Source organism: Mauremys reevesii, linkage group 21 (assembly GCF_016161935.1).
Source record: "Mauremys reevesii isolate NIE-2019 linkage group 21, ASM1616193v1, whole genome shotgun sequence".
NCBI classification, from domain to species: domain Eukaryota; kingdom Metazoa; phylum Chordata; order Testudines; family Geoemydidae; genus Mauremys; species Mauremys reevesii.
Window position 1 is genome coordinate 6,035,600 of NC_052643.1, and position 20,604 is coordinate 6,056,203.

Sequence of the window (20,604 nt, forward strand, 5' to 3'; positions counted from 1 at the left end):
GGGAGGTGTGTCAGACAATAATTACTGAATAACAGCAGCTGTTGATATTCAAAAAGTTAAAGGTTTATCACCCTTAAAATATATTCTTAAATCAAACTCTCTGACGTTCTCAGGCAACGTTTTTCTTACTTTGCCTACCTGCACATTCGGATTACTACTGATGAGATATTTTTTGGTTTGTGTAGTGAAATCGATTTTTATCCACCTTTACTGTTAAAAATCGAAACCTTTCAAGCCTACTCATACATTCTGAAAGCTATGGGGAGGGACAAAGAAAAAAGGAAGGAACTCCATGCATAAAAATTAATCAGAGGGCTCCAGAGAGTCTTTTGAGAGGGAAGATGTTTTCCCTGATGCCCTTCCTGCTGTCAGTTAGTGCACTCCATGTACCAGGCAATCAGGCTGAAGCGAAGAGCTGCTTGTACAGATTTTTCAAGTATATGCCGAGCTGTTGTTGGCTGAGACTCTTAGCAGGTCCCAGGAGCTGAATCAGGCTTTTTTCCTTTAGCCCTTAAGTTGGTATCACAGCTATACCCAGGTCATATTTAGGTGCCATTTATTTCTAGGACTGCTATAATCAAATACTTGTCTCTGAATGCCAATCCAAATCTGTGTCCTTTAAATTAGATGGTGCAAAAAGTGTTTAAAAGACTCAGCGAAGGACTATACATGATACTGGAGCATGCCCCATGGGGTTGCTGATGGAAGAACCCTGAGTGTGAGATAGGAGGGTCGGACCGGAATATCTGGCCAGAGTTTTCTGGGAAATAATTTAGGAGAGCAGAGCTTACTGGCATCAAAGACTAGTGTGATCCACAAGTGACCACAAGCATCAGGTCTTTGCTAAATCTATTGGGTTGACTTGGGTCTGTGACAAGGCTTCTAAATGGAGCCCCTCTTTTCAAAAGAGACAGTAAGAGACAGATTTTAAAAGAATTAAACCGCTACTGAGCCAGATTTTCAAACTGCTCAGTACCCACCAGTTCCCACTGAGACAGAGGTAGAGACTCTTAGGCCACCTCTGCCAAAGAGCTGAGCACACAATCTTTGGCAAATCTTGCTCTGATTTAGGTGGCTGGATGGGAGCTGAGCTCTTCTGAAAACCTAGTCCTGACCGCGTGTGCTGAGCACCTGAAAATTTGTCCCAGAGTTCTTTTGAAAGCCTGTCCCATGTGATTGTAAGGCAGAATCTCTCTACAGCACACTTTCTGGGAGCCTTCTGTAACCCTTGAGCATCACTGCGTACTCCTGAGGGCATCCCGAGACATCAAATTAAAAGTTCTGCACCAAAAAATTAAAAATTATGCACACAATATTTTAAAATTCTGCACAAATCTGCAAATTTTATTTGTCAAATAAATACGGAGGCTCCAGCATGGCCTTGGGGAGCACAGGCCACTGGCTTCACGGAGGTGGGAGGTCACTGCGCAGCTTCCCCCCGCCTCACGACATGGACTCAGCAGTGAGGCTGCACCCACCCTGACACAGCACAAGGACTGGGCCTGCCCCAGAAACACCCCAGGGCCCCTCCCTCCATGCCAGGTGCAGGCAGGCAGGCTCAGCAAGGCAGGATCCATATGTGGAAGGGCTCAGTGTGGGGCGATCCAGATGTGGGTTGAGAGGGTTCTGTGTGGGGCAATCTGAGCGTGGCTCAGTGGGGGATACAGGTGCAGGGGAGATCTGGATGCACAGGGGCTTGTTGGAGGATTCTAGGTGCAACAGTAATGGGACTCTGAAGGGGGGTCCAGATGCTGGAGTGGGGTGGGGATCCAGGTGCAGGTGGCTCTTTGGGGTGGTCCAGTGCAGGGGGAATAGGGGCCATTGGGGGGGTGGTTATGGGTGCAGGGGGGTGAGGTTTGGCAGGAGGGTCTGGGTCTGAGGGGGTCTGGATGCACGGGGCTGGGCGGATGGGGGAGCAGTTCCCTGTACAGTGATCCCTCCCCCTGCAGCTGAGGAGTGGGTGCAGGAAGTGTGTGTGTGTGTGTGTGTGTGTGTGTGTGTGTGTGTGTGTGTGTGTGTGTGTGTGTGTGTGTGTGAGAGAGAGAGAGAGAGAGTGTTTGTGGAGAGTGTTTGTGGAGCTTCTTACAGCTGGGGAGAAATCTGGGGATGGGTCTGACATGGCCCTGGATGCTGTGCAGGGGAAGAGGAAGTCCCTTCCTCCCCAGACCAACTGGGACTAGCAGCTGAGCCTGATGCAGGGTAGGAGCCACCAGCCGGGTCTTCTACAGTCTTGCCCCCTTCCTCCCAGTGATTTACCTCTCTGCCGGCTGCCATGGGCACCTGAAACATACTGCTGGGGAGGGTCGCATGACCTCTCTTGTGGCTTCCCTTCGCTTCCCCATCAGAAAGTCATTTTTCTGCAGGGAAGCAAAGAAATCTGTGGGGGACATAAATTCTGCGGACGCAGAGTGGCGCAGAATTCCCCCAGGAATAACTCCAACACATTCAACAACAGATCAGTGGCAACAATGCTATTCAGCAACTCTGTCACCTGAAATGAGCTACCTCAGAGAAAGCCTCCTTCTTGGTCATCATGGAGGGGACTGATCACCCCACTCATCCCATTCTTGATCAAGGAACGCATATGCTCCTTCTTCTCATTCTGTTCCTGATTCAGGAATGTACAGGATATGGCATCTGAATATCATTGGCTTAGGGCTCTCTGAGTCAGATCTTCAGCTGGTATAAATCAGAATTGTCCCATTGACTTCCACTGAAGCCATGCTAATTTACAACAGCTGAGGATCTAGCCCCATGGTGGAGAGAGTACGTGAGCTTTCTCAGATTGTGATGCCAACCCATCCTTCCCCCACAATCTCCTAGAAATTTCTGTCTCTAGCACAGGCACCAGCTAATGATCTGCTGACTCTGAGATGCTGCTAACTTTCCATATATCAAATCAAGACTCAAATTCAAAGACGCCAGGAAAGAAGAGGAAATTGGTAACCTCAGAAGGGCCTATTTGAAGCAGCCTCCTTCAATCCCTCCATCTGCAGCTGAACCATAATAACCAGCTTCACAGCCATTGCCACTCCACCAGCATCCGAAATGCCGCTCAAGAGGAGATTCAGCAGTTCTACTGTCACATCTGCTTGTACTGAACACCTTTGCAAGGGCTCTGGATTGCATCTCCCTTGACTCTCAATGTGTCAAGGAAAAGATGATTGCAGATAGTGATAAGAGGAGAGCAGATGGTGGTTGCCAGTCTGCCAGTGGCTTTTAGAAAAAGTTAGAGTTTTAGTCCCCAGCAGGGTCATGCACCCCCCCCCCCCTTCAGAACTATCAGCCATTCAGAATCCAAACTGCCCCGTTTCCACTCCCCTCTTTACAGTACGGAGCACTTCCAGGAGGAAGCTGTGTTATTTCAGCACAATGTTCATGACACCAGATTTATAGGGCACTTGCTGCTTCTATGACCCTTTCCATTTACAGGGGTTTCTAACTCAGCTGCTTTAAACTTGCACCAGGCTAAAACTTGGAAAGTGTTGCTCAGCCCGGATTCCACATAGCTTTTCTGTGAAGGAGCTCAAACAGTCAAGATCTGTAACAGTCGAAGAATGAATAGCTTGCAGGGTTTAAAAAAAAATCACCATGCATTAAAAACAGCTTCATTTCATTTCTGCAATGTTGCTATTTCGTCCTTTGTGTGAATTGCTGCTTTTTGCTACGGCTGGTAACTGTGCTGCTGTAATGATCAGATAACAAATCAGAATACATGGTGGGTGGTGGTAATGGGGTAGTGAATCCCCTCCTGATCCCGGTTGGTGGCTGGCTGAAACCCTAGTGCCTGTCATCCAAATGAATCCCTTCATGTGTTACAAATTTTGTCCTGTGCGTACACTTTGCCAACCACTGATATGCAGCCGCCTCTGGGGTGAAAGGCAGCATAGCTAAATCTGCACACACCACTTGCGATTATAGCTACATGGAATCATAGAGTTTAAGGCTGGAAGGGATCACTAGATCATCTACTTGGACCTCTTGGATATCACAGGCCACCAACTCCGCCCAGCACCTGCACGCTAAACCCAACAACTGAAATTAGACCAAAGTATTAGAGCCCACCTGAGACTAGTCTATTATGTGCCACAGGAGAGAACAAGAAGGATTAACATGCCAGAAGTCCCCACAATGGCAGGGACAGAATTAAGTGAGATGCACCCAGATAACCCTGGCAAGTAACCTGTACCCACACGCTGTGGACGAAGATGAAACCTGCCTGAGTGTCGCTGCCAATCTGACCTGGGGGGAAATTCCTTCTCTACCCCACATGTGGCGATCAGTTAGACTCTGACCATGAGAGCAAGATCAGCCAGCCAAGCACCTGACAGAGAGAATGCTTGGTGCCACCTCAGAGCCCCTGGCCACTCCACCCAATGTCCCATCACTAGCCACGGCCACCCCTGACTCTTCAGAGGAAGGACGTAAAAGAAACAAATCAGAATACATGGTGGGTGGTGGTAGTGAATCCCTTCCTGATCCCGGTTGGTGGCTGGCTGAAACCCTGAAGCCTGAGCTTTCAGTAACGTAAGACAAAGCGGAACTGAACCCCCAGATGCCTGAACCCTGCCTTTTACCTCATAAGCAACCCTGCCATACAATCCCACTCACAAATTTGTCCATCTCTCTCTTGAAACTAATTAAGTTGTTTACCCCCACAACTCCCACGAGGAGGCTGTTCCAAAAATCTCACCCCTCCAATGGCTTGAAACAGTCTTCTAATTTCCAGCCTGAATTTGTCCATGGCCAGTTTATATCCATTAGTTCTTAGGTCTACAGATCAGTCCTTCTACCTACTTGTTTGCTCCATCCATAGAGCCCTGCGCAGATACAAAATTTGTATCGGCATCCGCAGCCGTGGATGCAGCTATGGCCGGATATAAAGCGGATGGATATCCACGGATCTGCAGGGCTCTATTCATCCCCCTGTTTTTTCTTGTCTTTTAGATGGTAAACTCTCAGGGACGGTCACTTGCTAGAGGGCTAGCATGACGAGGCTCAATATAGTGGAGTCCTCTAAGCCATACCACACTATAAACTATAAACACAACAACTCTATGCAGTGGTTTAGGAGAAGAACTGAAGAATTCCATACACAGTTGAAATTCCTGGGGGAACTGTAGGCAGACAGAATATAATTATCCAGGAGACCGTAAGCATCAGGCCCTCAGTTTTACATCTCACTTGAAAGATGGCACCTTCCAGCAACACAGCACCCGTAGGATCGCTCTGCAGACATCAATAGTGACTCAGAGGGAGGAGTACAACCTGCTGTTATCATCAATGTCATTACTTACTGTACAGGGATTTCCCAGAGCTTTTATCCTGACCAGGCTTGATTCTGCTTGGCTTGTAAACTCTGATGAGATTATCATTTGAGGTAGCAGGAATTCAGAAGCTAACAGGAAGTGCTAACTTTTCCATGGCACTTTATCTACATTATGAGCGTCAATAACACGTTACAGTACAACTGTAAAATCTCAAACACGTCTGGAAACTATGTGATGGGTGATATACCTTGTAAACACAGCATGTCAGGGGAGTAATTTTCTACTTTATTAACATTTTTAATTGGCTTTAAAATCTGAATTTTCTTTTCATACGTTGGCGTAAGAAAATAGAAAGGAAATGAAACCCAAACAGAAATACTTTGTTGAAATACCGTTAACGTAAACACAAGACAAAAATATCCAGGTAATGTACAACGTGCTCTGTCCTTAAAAGCATCTTACTGTGACACTTACGGGACCTGATCCTGCTATCCTTATTCAGGGAAGACTCCCATTGATTTTGCTGGGAGTTTTGCCTGAATGGACTCATAGACTTTCCGGTCAGAAGGGACCATCATGATCACAGACTTCATGATCTGGACAATTATTTGTAACATTAATAACTGTGTGATGATCTGTTATTCCTATACACTGTGAGCCCAGTCAGGGATGGAGTCTGAGCCTTCGGGATCTACTAGGAGGCTTTGTCTCAAATGCAATGTTCTCCAACATTTAAAACATCTCCAATGGGTGACTGAAATGATGCAAACTGTCGTGCTGCGGGGAAGAGAACACGGGCTCCTGTATCACATCAATACCGTTCCTGGTTACTTAGCTGAGAATCTCAGCTGGGAAATTGCATACTTTGGCTTGTGTTGGTTATTTAAACTATGACGCTCCCCCCCACCCCACACACACTTTTCTCTTTCAAAATCATTTCCGCAGTGTTTTGTGGCTGCTGCTAAGCTGACAGCCCTGGCGCCTGATAACCTCATTATGCAGAGACCGTGGGAAACAGCAGTGTAAGCTTCCCTTAAATTCCAAGCCACGCCCTGCCCCTAACCAATGTGCCTCATTCATGACCTCCGTGGATCACCTCTAAGGGGAAAAGGGGTAATTAAGTCCACATTCCCATTAAACCTTTGGCATATCCACTGAGGATGCCAGCAAATTTGAGGGAGTTTTTTTGCTATACAAAATCTTATCCTTGAGGAGCAGAACAAACCAATTCACTCACATAGTTCACTGAACAGCTGGAGTTCAGGCTAGTGTGTTACAGAGCCCAAATTGTGCACTGACATGTCTATTAGTTATTCTAATTTCTTCACAAATCTATGGAAGTGAATGAGGATGCTTAAGCCATTGCATTCTCCTTTGACATGTGGCTGTGGATCTCTCTCTAGGCTAACAAGTTCTGATGAAAAACCACTCCCCTTTCCAGATGGCGTTGGACAGATTCAGAAGACGCTTGGAAGTACGTCTTGCTTTAGGAAAAAAAGGGAAAATGCCAGTGCCTGCAAACGGGCCAGCAATTATCTAATAAAGCCCCTCTAACTCGGATAACTCAGGCTTAATGCATTACAGCATTGGCAGCAAGATACCAATAATTAACACGCCACAGCCCTTTTTACAACAGCAAGGGCGTTAATACCAGCCTCCTACCAAATGCCAAGCCCGGTAGTTACTTTACGCCTCCCTAAATTCTCCCAGCATTTTCCAATGGATGCAGCATGATCTTTCACTCTCTGTCCTACACTGCTGTGAAATGCTTGTTAAACAGCTTCCACCGCTCACCCCAGAGGCGGTTGCATGCTAGTGGCAGGTGAGTGCTTGAGCATCCTGTAGGTTCAGAGCTCCTAGTTATTAGCTTGGCTGCTGTTGTACTAAAGAGCCTCTAAGGAAACGGGGCTGTACAGTATTTCTCCGTTCTGCAGCTTGACAAAGGGATGTGAGAATAAGTGGTGTGACGACTGTTGGTAAAGAAGCTTTTTCATTTCCAAGAGCTTAATCAAGTGGAAAATTAGAGCTAGAGTGAGTTGTTCAACAGATAAAAAAGGCTGAGACAGGCCAATTCCCTGCAGGCTTGAATCGAAGCGGTGACGCTAACCGCCTTTGTTCGCAAGTTCGTTGAGAGGCTGGCTCGCTTTGCTCCTTCAGGCCTGGTTATCTGATGGCTTCAGCGGCTGGCCTCTGCCCTGGTAACCCTGGGGCCCGCCCTGAAGCAGTCAGTTCCCAGTGGTGGGACGGAACAGGGAAGAGTGATGAGAGAGGGTGGTTTTCTATGCAAAACAGTCTGAAGAGGCCACATCTGCAGCTGGTATGTGAGAGCCTGTGTCTCTGCTTGTCTGTCCGTAGAAGCTCCGGATTTTGACCATTTAGCAGGCACAGCTCACAACGAGGAATTTCAGGGTGGAAAACTGGGAGCGGTGTGGGAGCAAAGGGCCACCTGGGGAAGGAGAGGGCAAAAGAGGCAGCTTGCCCTGAGCCCGTTTGAGAGGGCCCCGAAACAGAGTGACATTGTGACCCGACATGCAGGGCTGCAGCACCACTCATGTTGGGCTCAAATGACCCTCCGTGGGCCAAACCTGAGCAACCCCATGTGCAGCACCAAGAGCGGGGAGCCAGGCACAGGCCCACGGGACAGGAGCCGCTACTGCCGGGTGAGTGCGGGCAGGCTCGCTCTCCAATCCTTCTACCAAGGGCCTCCCCTCTTTTTTGGGAGGGGGGCAGCTCAGTTTCAGATTTTGCTCCAGGCACCCAAAAAACTCTGTGCGGCCCTGAGAGTGAGTGATGGGGGTGGGGGAGAGAATAGGGCTGTTTAGACCTATTTCTGTGAAATGTGACCACAGGCCTATTCTCTTTTGAGACCCTGTGAGAGCTGGCACTCCCTTGAAACAGAACTGAAGCTGGACTGGAAGTTGACATTACAGGGACTTAATGAAATCTACCTGGTGATGTTTTTCCCCCCCGGTCCCTCGCCCTCCCCCAGCATCACCAACAAAGTGGTGGTTTTAGCTGCTTTTCCTTCCTGTAGCATGATAGAATCACTACAAGTTCCTATCCTGGGAAATGTTTAGCTTCTGATTGAATCAAGTTCCCGTTCTTGCTTTTCTTCTTTGGATTGTATTCATTCCTGTCATACCTGCCTAAGGAGGTATTGCTCATCTGAAACAAGTCATTCCACCTGGGAGCAATGAGACCCAGGCAACCTACTTCCATGCTCAGTCCCCAAGGTCCTTAATAAACCTGAATTTCAGCATCAGAATTCATTCTTTGCTGCAAGTTTTGGGCCCACGATGAGAACGCAGTTTAATGCACCTTTGAGGAAAAGCCTGAATCACGCAAGTGCCAAATCAATAGATTGTTAGAATACTGTCTTTTTTGTCTGCTGCATCCAAAGAGCCCATGCAGGTGGTGAACCACGCTGCCCTGGAATCACTCGAGACGCCAGTAACAAGGCATCACTTCTAAGAAAGGTTTTGGAGGGCAAGAGCAGGAATTCCATTTTAATCATCACTGTCTCAGTTCTGGCTTTTCACTGCTCAGTTTCAGCAGCTGAGAAAAAAGCAAGACAAAAAGGTTTGTAACTAATGGGAAAAGCCACAGCTATGGTGATGTCTGGTGCAGCATATTCCAAACAGAACTCTTTTATTCAGCCTTTTCTTGCTTCTCCAATTTTACAGGAACATCGGAGTGCAAAATAGGTCACAAAATCTCATCACTACATGTTATTGCAAAGAAGGGTAAATCAGTGCTTTTAAAATAGTCTTTAATGACGGAGTAATAACAATTAGCTGGTCCGACATGCTTTCAGTCTTCAAAGCACATTAAACATTGATGAATCTTTATGACCTTCCTTTGATGGCAGTATTATTATACCCATTTTACAGATGGGGAAACTGAGGCACACAAAGGAGAAGTGACTTGCTCAAGGCTGCAGTGGGAATTAGTTCCAGTACTGGGATTAGAACTCGGGAGTACCTGACTCCCAGTGTGGTGCTCAGACAACACTTATTTCTATTTTGTTATTGCAATGATAATTAAGGCTACGATTCCATCACGGAAGTCATGGATTCCATGATTTTAAAAGATGTCTGTGAGTGCAGCTTTCAGCCCTGGGTGGCAGGGCTCGGAGATGGAGTGCCACCTCTATTCCCTGACTCATCCCAGTGGGTCACCCAGCCTGTGGGTCAGTGACAACGCCTCCACAATACACAATACTTTATTGTTAAATTGTTACACATTTTTCATTGCCGAAACCAGACTCTGATTTTGTACATTTTTACCATAAGTGTTCTGTGAATTCTGCCTAATTTTACTATGACAAAATTGTATCCATCATGATATTTAACAAACTGCAGCATAGTCCAGCGGGTAGCACATTGGACTGGAACGCAGGAGACTTGGGTTTTATTACTGGTTCTGCCACTGACCTGCTATATAACCACAGGCAAGTCACAGCACCGCTCTGTGCCTCAGTTTCCCCTCATACCCTTAGTCTTGTCTATTAACCCTTTAAAACTCTTCAGGGTAGCGGCCGTCTCTTTTCCTGTGTATGTACAGTGTTTAGCACAATGGGGTCCTGATCTCAACTGGCCATTTAGAGAAATTAATAATAATCATCATCGACCTCATCTAGGAAGGTGACATCTGAATGATAAAGAGTAGAACTAGGAGAATTCAGCTGCCATTTGAATGCATGGGAAAGCAGGGAATTTCAAGGTCCAGGCAAGTCCTAATCGTGGCTAAAGGTCTTTAAACTTTATATAACAGATATTTTACAACCGGCCCGAAGTGGAAATTGGGGTTTGCTTATATGGGTCTGTAAAGCAGAAATTAAAGTTTGTAGCCCTGGATAATCTGTGATTCCTTTATTGGGGTGGTATATGGAGAGAGAGATGCATAGCCCTTCTCCCACCTTTAACAATATGGCAGTACTAACTTTCTGCAGCTCTCATGAAGTTCATCACTCGACCTACGGAGACAGCCCTTCAGATCTACTTTCATGCCTTTAAGGTCATCTCAGATTTTGGTTACATTAAAATTGCCTAAAGAAACCTAAGCAAATGCCTGTAACTTCCAAGCCCACATGAAACGTATTTTGCCTACATTCCGACTCTTAACAACATTTCTTCGATATTCAGATGCTAATGTGAAACGTAATCTCCAGCATCTCGCTTGAACAAACAGCAATCAGCCTAATATGTTACAACTCAATTACTTCCTCGGTTTCAGTTACTGTCAAATAAATCCGCTGAACCAATCAGTCTCATTGTAAGCGCTCGGGAAGCTTTTATAACTGTATTTGCTGAGTGGGAGGACATTTTGTTAGTTTCCCCACTGACAGATTTAGAGAAATGAGGCCTCAAAAGTTTGGAGGAGAATGAAAGGAGAGGGCCCTGGCATGACAAATGGAAACTGTAACGCAGACCATACTAATCAAAACAGACAGGCTAAATACCTTGGGCCCTGAGTCTCATTTACGCAAAGGCCCTTTATATATCCCTTATATCCCACGCACTTTGAGACTCCTTTACATTGCCGCAGCAGCAAGAATCAGGCCCCTTGGACTCCAGCATCCCACTCCTCCCCCAGATTGAAAGGGGAACTCTAACCGTTGTGCTCAGTTCCGAAGTCTGAAAGGACCCGCAGGGAGAAATGGCCCTCACCATGGATAAACTGGGAGATGGCTTGAACATGAAGGGTGTTAGATCTAGAAATCTGTGCTGAACCCATCCCAGGCTGCACCTATGCTGGAGTCTGCGGAAGTTGCTGCTGGAGACTCCTGCCCTCACCTCACCACTGCATAGCACTCCCCGCCTCCTTCAGAATTCTGTCATTTATATTTCCAGGTAGTTTCTCTACAGGATCCTGAGGTGCTTTGCAAAAGGGTGGGGCAGAAATGCAAAATGACCAACGGCCCAAAAGGCTCGGTGCAGAGCCTGCTCGATGTGCTAGAAAGCAGGCAACAAGGGAGCCCATCATTATTCTTCTTTAAAGGAGCAAGAGCTTAATAGAAAGTGCTATAGTGATGATGAGGATCAACTGTACCTTCTTATGCTCTCCGGACCCATCAGAGGGGGCTCTGCAATCACCTCAGTGGGCCAAGTCCCTACAAGCACAGGCAAATGCTCTGATTTGCTGTGCTGCATTAATGTGTTTTATTATTTCCTGGTTTCTCTCAAACCGGTCTATTTATTTTCAAGTACCTAGAGCTAAAATTGACTACGAGGGCAACTGTGGGCAGACACTGCCACGGCAAGTTGCAATAAGCAGCCTGTTCCACCCAAACAGGCACCCACATTGTTTTAAGAAACATCTAACACCTTGGTTTTAAGCCGGGTTGTCTGCATAAAAGAAATTGAAATTGCGGCTCAGTCTTTTCTGCTAGGTTAGACTGAACGTCCAGCATTAGATCACTTGCATTGTCCTGGGCGAGCGTTACGTGACCTGCTGCTATTCCCATACCTCTGGGCCTTTATGAGAATGAGATGTGGAGATACCAGTCAGCCATGTTTCAAACAAAGCAACCGTCTAACCCACAGTGGCACTGAATTTTTTTCATAGATCCGAGTCAGGAAATCTTTGAGGAGTCCAGATAGTCCAAGATACTAGTTCACTAGTAGAATCATAGATTCTAGTACTAATGAGGCTCTTTAATACTTGTTCAAACATCCACACCTGCAGAAAAGGTGCTTTGATTTTTGTATCTTATAAGAAAGAGCTGGATTTATTGCACTCAATTAAGTAGTAAAGTGCCTTGCTAGCACTACACTGTCAGCATTCTGTTGAGAACATCTCTATATACCTTTATGCTACCCTATTCCATTGCATTTGCAGTGCAAGCCACCTTTGCTTTCGTGACATTTGTTAAAGCACTGGATTCTAAAGCTTTTCTTCACACGCCTCATGTAACACACCGTTTTCCTGTCTCCTATAGCTCTATTTTTTTTCAGGATGGCTCCTCTTTTCCATCCTTTCCAGTAAGGTTAGGCAAGGCTGCTCTATCATGGAAGCGGCAGGCCTCTCCGAGATGACAGCTGTGTTGGGAGTCTCTATTTGATACGCGCAGTGCGTACACAGATGCGTAATGGTGGAAGATTGGTGACCCGGCACTTGGGCCACCCATCTAGCCTAAATGTGCACACTGCTTCTTCAGCGAAAGCAAGCAGGCTGCTGGGAGTCAGTCCCCATGGGTGTCTGCCGCACTCCATATGCTTTGGAAGTTTAGTAAGTATAAAATGAACAGACAAGGGCTCTTCAGGGAAAAGCAAGAGACAGGACATTAAGGGTACGGCTCAGTGGCGAAGTCAGGTTTTAGCAGCAGGAGGAGCGAACACATAAAAAAAGGCGCCACCCGCAGCGAAGAAAAAAGAAAAAAAAGAAAAAAAGAAAAACAAAAAAGAAAAACCCCAACTGACCCGCCGCCGAAGTGCCACCAAAGACCCAGAGCGGCTGAAGGACCCGCTGCCGAAGTGCCGCCGAAGACCCTGAGCGCCGCTGGGTGAGTAAAAATTAAAAAGGCACCACTTTTCTGCTCAGTGGGAGCGGCCGCTCCCGCTGCTCCCCACCCACCCCAGCCGCGCTACTGGTATGGCTGCTCTAGAAACGGTCCAATGGCACAGCTGCAACACTGGGCGCTGTAGTGTGGACACTTACTATAGTGACAGAAGAGGTGCTTCCATCATTGTAGTAAATCCGCCTCTCTGAGAAGGGGGTCGCTAAGTTGATGGAAAAATTCTTTTGCTGACCTAGCGGGGTCTACGCCAGGGCTTTATATCAGCTTAGGGGTTTATATGTTTCTAAGAGCCTCTGTTAACCCAGTCCCTTCTAGGCTGTCCACACTTTGCTCTGTTCATCTCTACTTTATCCACACCTCATCAGTCCTGAATTTTTCCTGCAGCGGGATCAGCAATGTTCAATCAGTATGAATTAAATGAGCTGGTAACAGCTGAACAGTTGCAGGCTTGATGTGTTTGCACATCATAAAATGTGAAACTGATCATGTGCTTAAGACACTTTCTGGTTCCAGAGCAATACTAGGAGAGTAATCTGTGCCAGCTTGCAGATGTGCTCAGAAGAGGTCAGTTTGAGAAGTGACAGAGGAGGCAGTCTGGATTATACAGGGTCTGTTATAAGATTTGTTTTCACAGCTCTGTCAAGCATTTTCCACTCCCAAAATGCAAAGGGAGAAAAACAGCTACGTCATAGTAAATTGTGATCCCAAGATTGCTGTGAATGTGTGTGCAGAAGCTGTGTTCTTTCTGATTATCTGAAGCATGTTGATAAACTGGAGAAGGGTCAGAGAAGACCATGAGAATGATTAAAGGGTTGAAAACCTGCCTTGCAGTGACAGACTCAAGGAGCCTAAATCTATTTAGCTTAACAAAGGGAAGGTTAAGGGGTGACTTGATCACAATCTATATGTGCCTACTGCGGGGAATAAACATTTGATAATGGGCCCGTAAATCTAGCAGAAAAATCTTTAACAAAATCCAACAGCTGGAAACTGAAGCTAGACAAATTCAGACTGGAAATAAGGTGTACATTTTAAAGTCAAGACTGGATGTTTTTCTAAAAGATCTGCTCTTGTTCAACAGGAATTAATTTAGGGAAGTCCTATGGCTGTGTTATACAGGTCAGACTAGATGATCGCCGTGACCCTTTCTGCCTTTATAATCTATAAATCTGCAGAGGAGGTCACCTGGAGGGAAGGGAAGGCATCTATGTCATTAGCTTGCTTAGGGCAACCGAGCTGAATAGTGTTGAAGACATTACACCCCTAACAGCAGTTTAGCATTAACAACACTAAGCAGCTTTGGGGAATCTAATTGATGCCTGATCTATAGGACAGAACTCAGAAACCTTCTTTGTTCCCTGGAAACTCAGAATCCAACTACTAAGCCACAACTGTGACCTTGCCCTAGAAATTCAAGACTATCAAACCAGCCACAAACATCGCTGAGCTCTGTAACTCCAAACTCAAATCCAGCCGTACTAATCCCTGCTGTAGCATTGCAACTGTGAACCCGACAAGCCCGCCGGATGAACTGAGGCACAAGGTCAAATGACTTCCTCAAGACCATCAAAAGCTCCAGCTACATGAGACTGCAGGTTCTTCCTGGTCCCTACTCATAGCGGTGCTCGAATTATGAGACACAAAGTAGGGGGGCCCTGCTACTTTGCAGATGTTCCCTTCTTGGGCTAGGTGGCCGTGCATGGTCCCCAAGAGTACTAGTAGGTGGCAAGCAGTCTCTGACCATACTGGAAACTAAATGGCAAAAACTTAGTTAAAGCAGAGTTAAGGACGCCCGGTGATAGTTCGTGTCCTTCCAGAATGTCAGGTTCAGCAAAACTCAAACTTCTGTGAACCAGGAAATATAAAGTTAAGATAACCTGCAGTTGGCAATAGCTCCTGGGAATGATCTGCAGGCACTCCAACTGCATTCACTGTGTTAGTGTAGCTGTATTGAATAGCGAAGGAATAAGCTGGAGCAGCTTGGAAGGGCTGTGATTGTGATGAGATGAAGAGATCTGGGGATCAGTTTGAGGAACATCATAGAGCTGTGATTGTGATATGAGGAGATCAGGATCTGAATCCCCCATGTATGTCATCAAAGCAAAGAGGTGCTTATGTATGCTGAGTCTGCATCATTTCATTACAGAATTGTGTAGGTTGTGTAAGTAACAGGGTACTGGAGTCTTCATGCCATGGGGACTGTAGTAGTGAGGTGGGATATGAAAGCAGTTTATGGATTTAGTGGTGGGTAGGGGAATGCAGATAGTTTGGTGGGATCCTGTGTGCAAGTGTGAAAGGGCTGTACGAGAGTATGAAGCAGTTGTTAAATTTCACAAGTGGGGTATTCTGTTGGGGAGTAGGCACAGGCCACACCTACACTACAGTCGTGACAGCAGCACAGCTACAGTGCTGCAGCTGTGCCGCTGACGCACCATACCATAGCCACTTCCTACACTGACGGAAGGGGCTTTCCCATTGAGATAGTTAATCGGGCTCTCCGAGAGGTGGTAGCTCGGTTGAGGGAAGAATTCTTCCACTGACCTAGCCATGTCTACATTTGGGGTCAGGTCAACCTAACTATGGCAACTCAGTTTTTAAGCGTAGATCAGGTCTCATCAGGGGAGCTGGAACAACTTTTACAGTGGGGGTGCTGCTGATGGCAACCAGGTATTTGGTGTTAGTTAGCAGTATGTCAAGCCAGGGATTGCGGCGGCACTTCCGGCATCTCTAGTTCCAGCACCACCGAGCCTCAGTGTTTGAGTTTAGGGCAAGTGCAGACAGTGCACCAGGCCACACTGTCTTTCTGAAAGTGATGCCACTCCTGTAGGATCTGATGGGATAGGAACACCATTTTCTCCAGTGCAGGATGTTACAGAATTTTTTTAAAAAAGCAACAATGGAAACAAAATACTCCCTACAACGTTACATAGCTTCCATTAGGTGTCGGGCCAGACTTAAGGCTTATCTGACATGGAGTTTATGGTAAAGTCATGGAGTCGTGAGGTTTGTGCACATATAGAGAGAAGAATAGAGACTACACAAAGTCACTCACTCTTCTTAGGCCTGATCTATACTTAAAAATTAGACTGACCTAGCTACATCCCCCAGGGTTGTGAAAAATGTAGTGCCCTAAGTGTCCCTTGTGTAGATGCGGCTAGGTGGATGGAAGATGAACACAAGGCTATGACCGGTACGGACAGAGTGAAATACTAAGGAAATGAAGAGGGCTACTCACTACAGATGAAAGATCCATATTAACCATCCTCCTGTCATCCAGGCTGACTGGCTGAAGGCCTGCAACGTTGAGCTGAGCAGAGGAGGTCCGGTAGACAAAACTCAGCAGCCAGTCTCCCCTAGGAGGAAAATGGAACAGAGGTATTAATAAGCCTTGCTGGAAGACTGATAAAATGCACAAAGACATTCGGGGAACATAGGAAAAGACAGAGATGACAGGACCAGGCAGCCCAGCTAAGGGCAGGTCTTCACTACCCGCTGGATCGGCGGGTAGTTATCCATCTATCGGGGTTCGATTTATCGCATCTAGCGTCGACGCGATAAAATTGATCCCTAATCCTGCTCCCCGTTGACTCCGGAATGCCAGCTCACGAGAGGCGGAAGCGGAGTCGACGGGGGAGTGTAGGGTGACCAGACAGCAAAAGTGAAAAATTGGGATGGGGGTGGGGGGTAATAGGAGCCTGTATAAGAAAAAAACCTGAAATCGGGACTGTCCCTATAAAATCAGCCAGGTAAGTTGACCTAAGATACACCGACTTCAGCTACACTATTCGCTATTCGACTATTGGACAATCTCCTTGTAATACGTTAACACGTAGAAGTTTGCCAGCCTGTAGCATCTGTAAACACGTTGAGCACAGGCACCGTGGCTGCTGACATATATGCAAATTATAAAGTAATTTAGGATCTTTCTGGATTAAAGGTGCTGTGAAAATATAAGACTTTTAATAGGAGAAGTAGCAAGACTGTGCTTCCAATCTTGAGTGGTGGGGCAGAGATGGCATGGCTGGTCTAAAGATTAATAAAATGACTATGCGCTGTACCCTTTGGCACTTGGAAAGGTGAAATTCTCCCCAGTGCAGAGAGCTGGCACAAAGCCTGTACATCACTTACATCCAACTGAGCTCTATGATGAAGGCTTAAGTAGGACTGCAGTGGTATATAGAACCTTGTGCTGGCCTTCTGCACAGGTGAATTTTACTCTAAGAGCTGCCACTTCCAGCTGTGCCTGTTCACTCTCACCACTGTCCTTGACTATCAGATGTGAATAAAGCCCACCCGGAGCTATGCCAAATGCGTGCAACACTCCCAAGGCCACACAAAATTCACTCGGTTTTGTATTTGTTGCTAACTCATTACTCAGACCAGGCTGTTTGAAAGGTTTAGCCATGCAAACTTGGCTTGACTTATGGTATTACAAGGTGATCACAGGACATTGGTAGTTTGGATGTTACGAAATCCAGCGTAGCAGTTTCAAATGGCTTTCACTTCGAGATGTTTGGTTCATTGAAACGTCAACATTGAGAGGTGTGAACTGAAACTCAAGTAAATGGGCCTGATTCTGATCTCACACCCGTTTTACACCAATGTAAGTTCATAAACTTCCATGAAGTTACTTCTGATCCACCACCATCTGGCTCAATATTTATGCAAACACCAAGGCAGGGAACCATCACATCTCCAGACCCATGTGAATGTCTTATTGGGAAATAACGTATTTCCCTGATTCATGTTTCAGATACTCTCACCGAATTCCACCCCAAAGCTCTCCAATTAGCACCTCACATCACCCTTCATGTGGACCTGGTGCTTCTCAGCTGCAGCATCCCATGGGATTTTAGAGATTAAATGTACTAGGATATTTATCTGGAATCTCATCCCCTGCTCACTCCTGTTTGTGTGCAACTGAGCTGTAATTTATTAACCGCTGTTTGTTGAACAGTCGAAATATGGCCTGCCAAAGTAAAGAGACTAACTTGAATTATACACACGTAGCCCATTTTATTTCAGTAGCACAGTCAAGGTCTGAAACGATAACAAAATTATCTCTCTTATATTACAGGAAATGAATATAATATGCTTTCTGCAATGAAATAAGGAGAGGTTGTTTTTGCAGTTCTGGGATGATCTATAGTCACTACAGCAAACTCAGTTATACACGTAAATTGCTAATCATGAACGGCTTCCTGGAGGAAAACAGAAGCATCCCCCAGAAACTACTGTACAGGAGCCAGCAGTTGCTTTTTTTGCTATGTTACATGAAGAAATGCAGTAATTTGCATACACATCCTGCATCTATAAAACCTCAACGATACAAAATTAGCAAAAGCAGCATCTCTCAGCTCAGCCATACGGATGGGAGTAATGAAGATTTCTTGTTTTAATCTCAAGTGCTTGTGATCTTAATTTCTCTCTTCTCATCATTTTAAGGTATGTAAAATAATAGAATATATTGTATATTAACACGCACCTCTCTCTCTCTGTACACTTATTTGTAGACAAATTTGCATCATTGTTAAGGTTTTGACAATTAGGTGCTTTAACACATGTTAAAAACAAGTAATTCCACAAATTAGCTCTCAGGCCTGGTCAACACCTAAACATTAGATCGACCTAAACTATATTGCTCAAGGCTGTTGGCCTTGCCACTCTAGATGCAGCTAGGTTGATGGAAAAATTCTTCTGTTGACTTAGCTACTGCCTCTTGAGAGGGTGGATTATGTACAATTGATGGAAACCCCCCTTCTGTTGACATCGGAAGCGTCTACACTGCAGTGCTACAGCAGCATAACTGCAGTCCAGTAGCAGTGCTGCTGTAGTGTAGACATACCCTCTGTGAATTTAAGAGCTGGATTCCCATTTACACTTTGGCACCACTCTGACAGTTTTAAGAGGCTTTAGAGTGGATGTAAATTACATCTACACCTTGTCTGAGGCCTCTTTACGCTGCCAGAGTGTCGTAAAGCAGCTGTAAGTGCAAATGAAATACAGTCCCTAAATACCAAATCCTTCATATGCACAGGCTTCCAGTCTAAAGTTCAACATAAATAGTTAATCAAAGCCCAAGACAGAACAGCCTTATGTTGCCTCCTGAAGACTTTCAAATCTAAGTAATGGACATAATGACTTCTAAAGAAGATGGTTCTCTACTGAGAGCTCCTTAATACTTCAATCTTTGGGGCTGTCAAAATGTTCAAAAGCAATAAATAAAAGATCCACTAACAGTGACCCAGCCATAAGAAGACATCGAGGTTGTGCATGTACAGACCTGCAATAGCCATTTATGATCCTGCCCGACACCACCTTCGTGAAAGCTTTCCAGTACTTGGCATCTCCTTCCACTGGAGCTCCCAGCAGGACCACATCCTCGATGATCCCCTCACAGTCTATAAAGATGGGAACAGCCCCCCCACAAGACAAAGGGTGTTACTTGGATTTGGAAGGCAGCCCAGAAAATGCATCTATGTACATATGATACAGACAAGTGAGACTTGCCCTCTGAGGGATCAGAATATATTTAGTGTCATTCACTTACATTGGAGAAATACTTTATTTCTGTTGATTCATTTGTAAAGATAAACTAAAAAGATCTTCCACCTGACCAGCCCTGGAAGTTGCTAATGCATCCGTCCACTGAATGCATGACAACAGAGCCGACAAAAGAATTCCTAGTGGCAATTCCCAATCACAACTCTGAAGCAGTTTAGCTCTTCATACTTCCTGGGCACAATCTGCTCAAAAGGTGTGTTGAGTCTGATCAAAATGAATGCTCCTCTTTTATTCTTAGTGGACAAACTGCAGCTAAGAAATCCCAGTAGAAGCAAGCGACGGATTGAGAAAGATTGGGCAGCACTTCCGTGCTTTTCAATAAAAACGTTTAAAAAGGTGCTATGATACATTCACTATTGCCAGGACAGAGCTCCACAAGGCAGTCTCGGTCTGGGGGTGGGACACAAAGATTCTGGTTTTTAAGTTCACCTTCCAGAGCATCGTGGGTTAGAGAAAGTTGATATCAGTTCCTAATAAGCAAACTAAAATCCGAACGTGTGTGCATGCACGCATATGAGGTCTATAGAAACAACAGATATAAATGTTTCATTACACAGTATGTATCAAAAAAGAAGGTGCAATTTTAACAACTGACTCTCTGTTTATGTAGAGTTGTGAAAAAGAGACAGTAAAGTGCCTTCCGATATAGTAATTGTATGATGATATGACTGGGAAGTCTATTAACTAGAGTCCCATATATATTATTATTTATTTGTATTATGGTGGCACTTAGGAGCCCCTGTTCTTGCCCAGGACCCTATGGTGCTAGGTGCTGTACAAACACAGAACAAAGAGACAGTCCCTGCCCTGAAGAGTTTATTCTGCCAAAACCAGAATCTTGACCTTTGGAGAGCGCAGCTCAGCATACGTGGGTTCTGGTCATTTTTAGGATAGTGTACCTGGTTTGTAGAATAGGGGGTTGGGATTATGAGGAAATAAATGGGAAAGCAATTACATACCGCACCAAGTCAAGGCCAAGGAGACGCTGCCTGGATAGATTTTTAATCAATGCAATTGATTTCCTTTCTCTAACAGCAATAATAACCTGGCGCCCCCTGCAGAGAGCATTATTCTACACCGTTTTACTATGATGTAAATTCCAACCCCCGATGACAATCTGAAATGAGCGCTGTTGGTTTCATTTCTTAATTATGAAGCAAATTTCACACACATTAAAAACAAACAAACAGTGATTCGATTTTGTTAGCTTAACTCGACGGGCAATGAGACTACTGCTTCCACAGTAAACGG

General features: G+C 45.6%; 1 protein-coding gene across 4 annotated transcripts in view; it reads right to left on the minus strand.

Annotated features, from left to right (window-relative positions):
• Window positions 1-20,604, minus strand: part of TMCO4 (transmembrane and coiled-coil domains 4) — an 85,065-nt gene that overhangs the window by 12,469 nt on the left and 51,992 nt on the right. For all 4 annotated transcript variants that reach the window (XM_039508820.1, XM_039508822.1, XM_039508821.1 and 1 more), the window contains 2 exons: window positions 19,073-19,190; window positions 16,025-16,142 (listed from right to left, as the gene is read on the minus strand). In XM_039508820.1, the coding sequence (XP_039364754.1) occupies window positions 16,025-16,142; window positions 19,073-19,190 (236 nt within the window). The remainder of the gene's footprint in view (window positions 1-16,024; window positions 16,143-19,072; window positions 19,191-20,604) is intronic.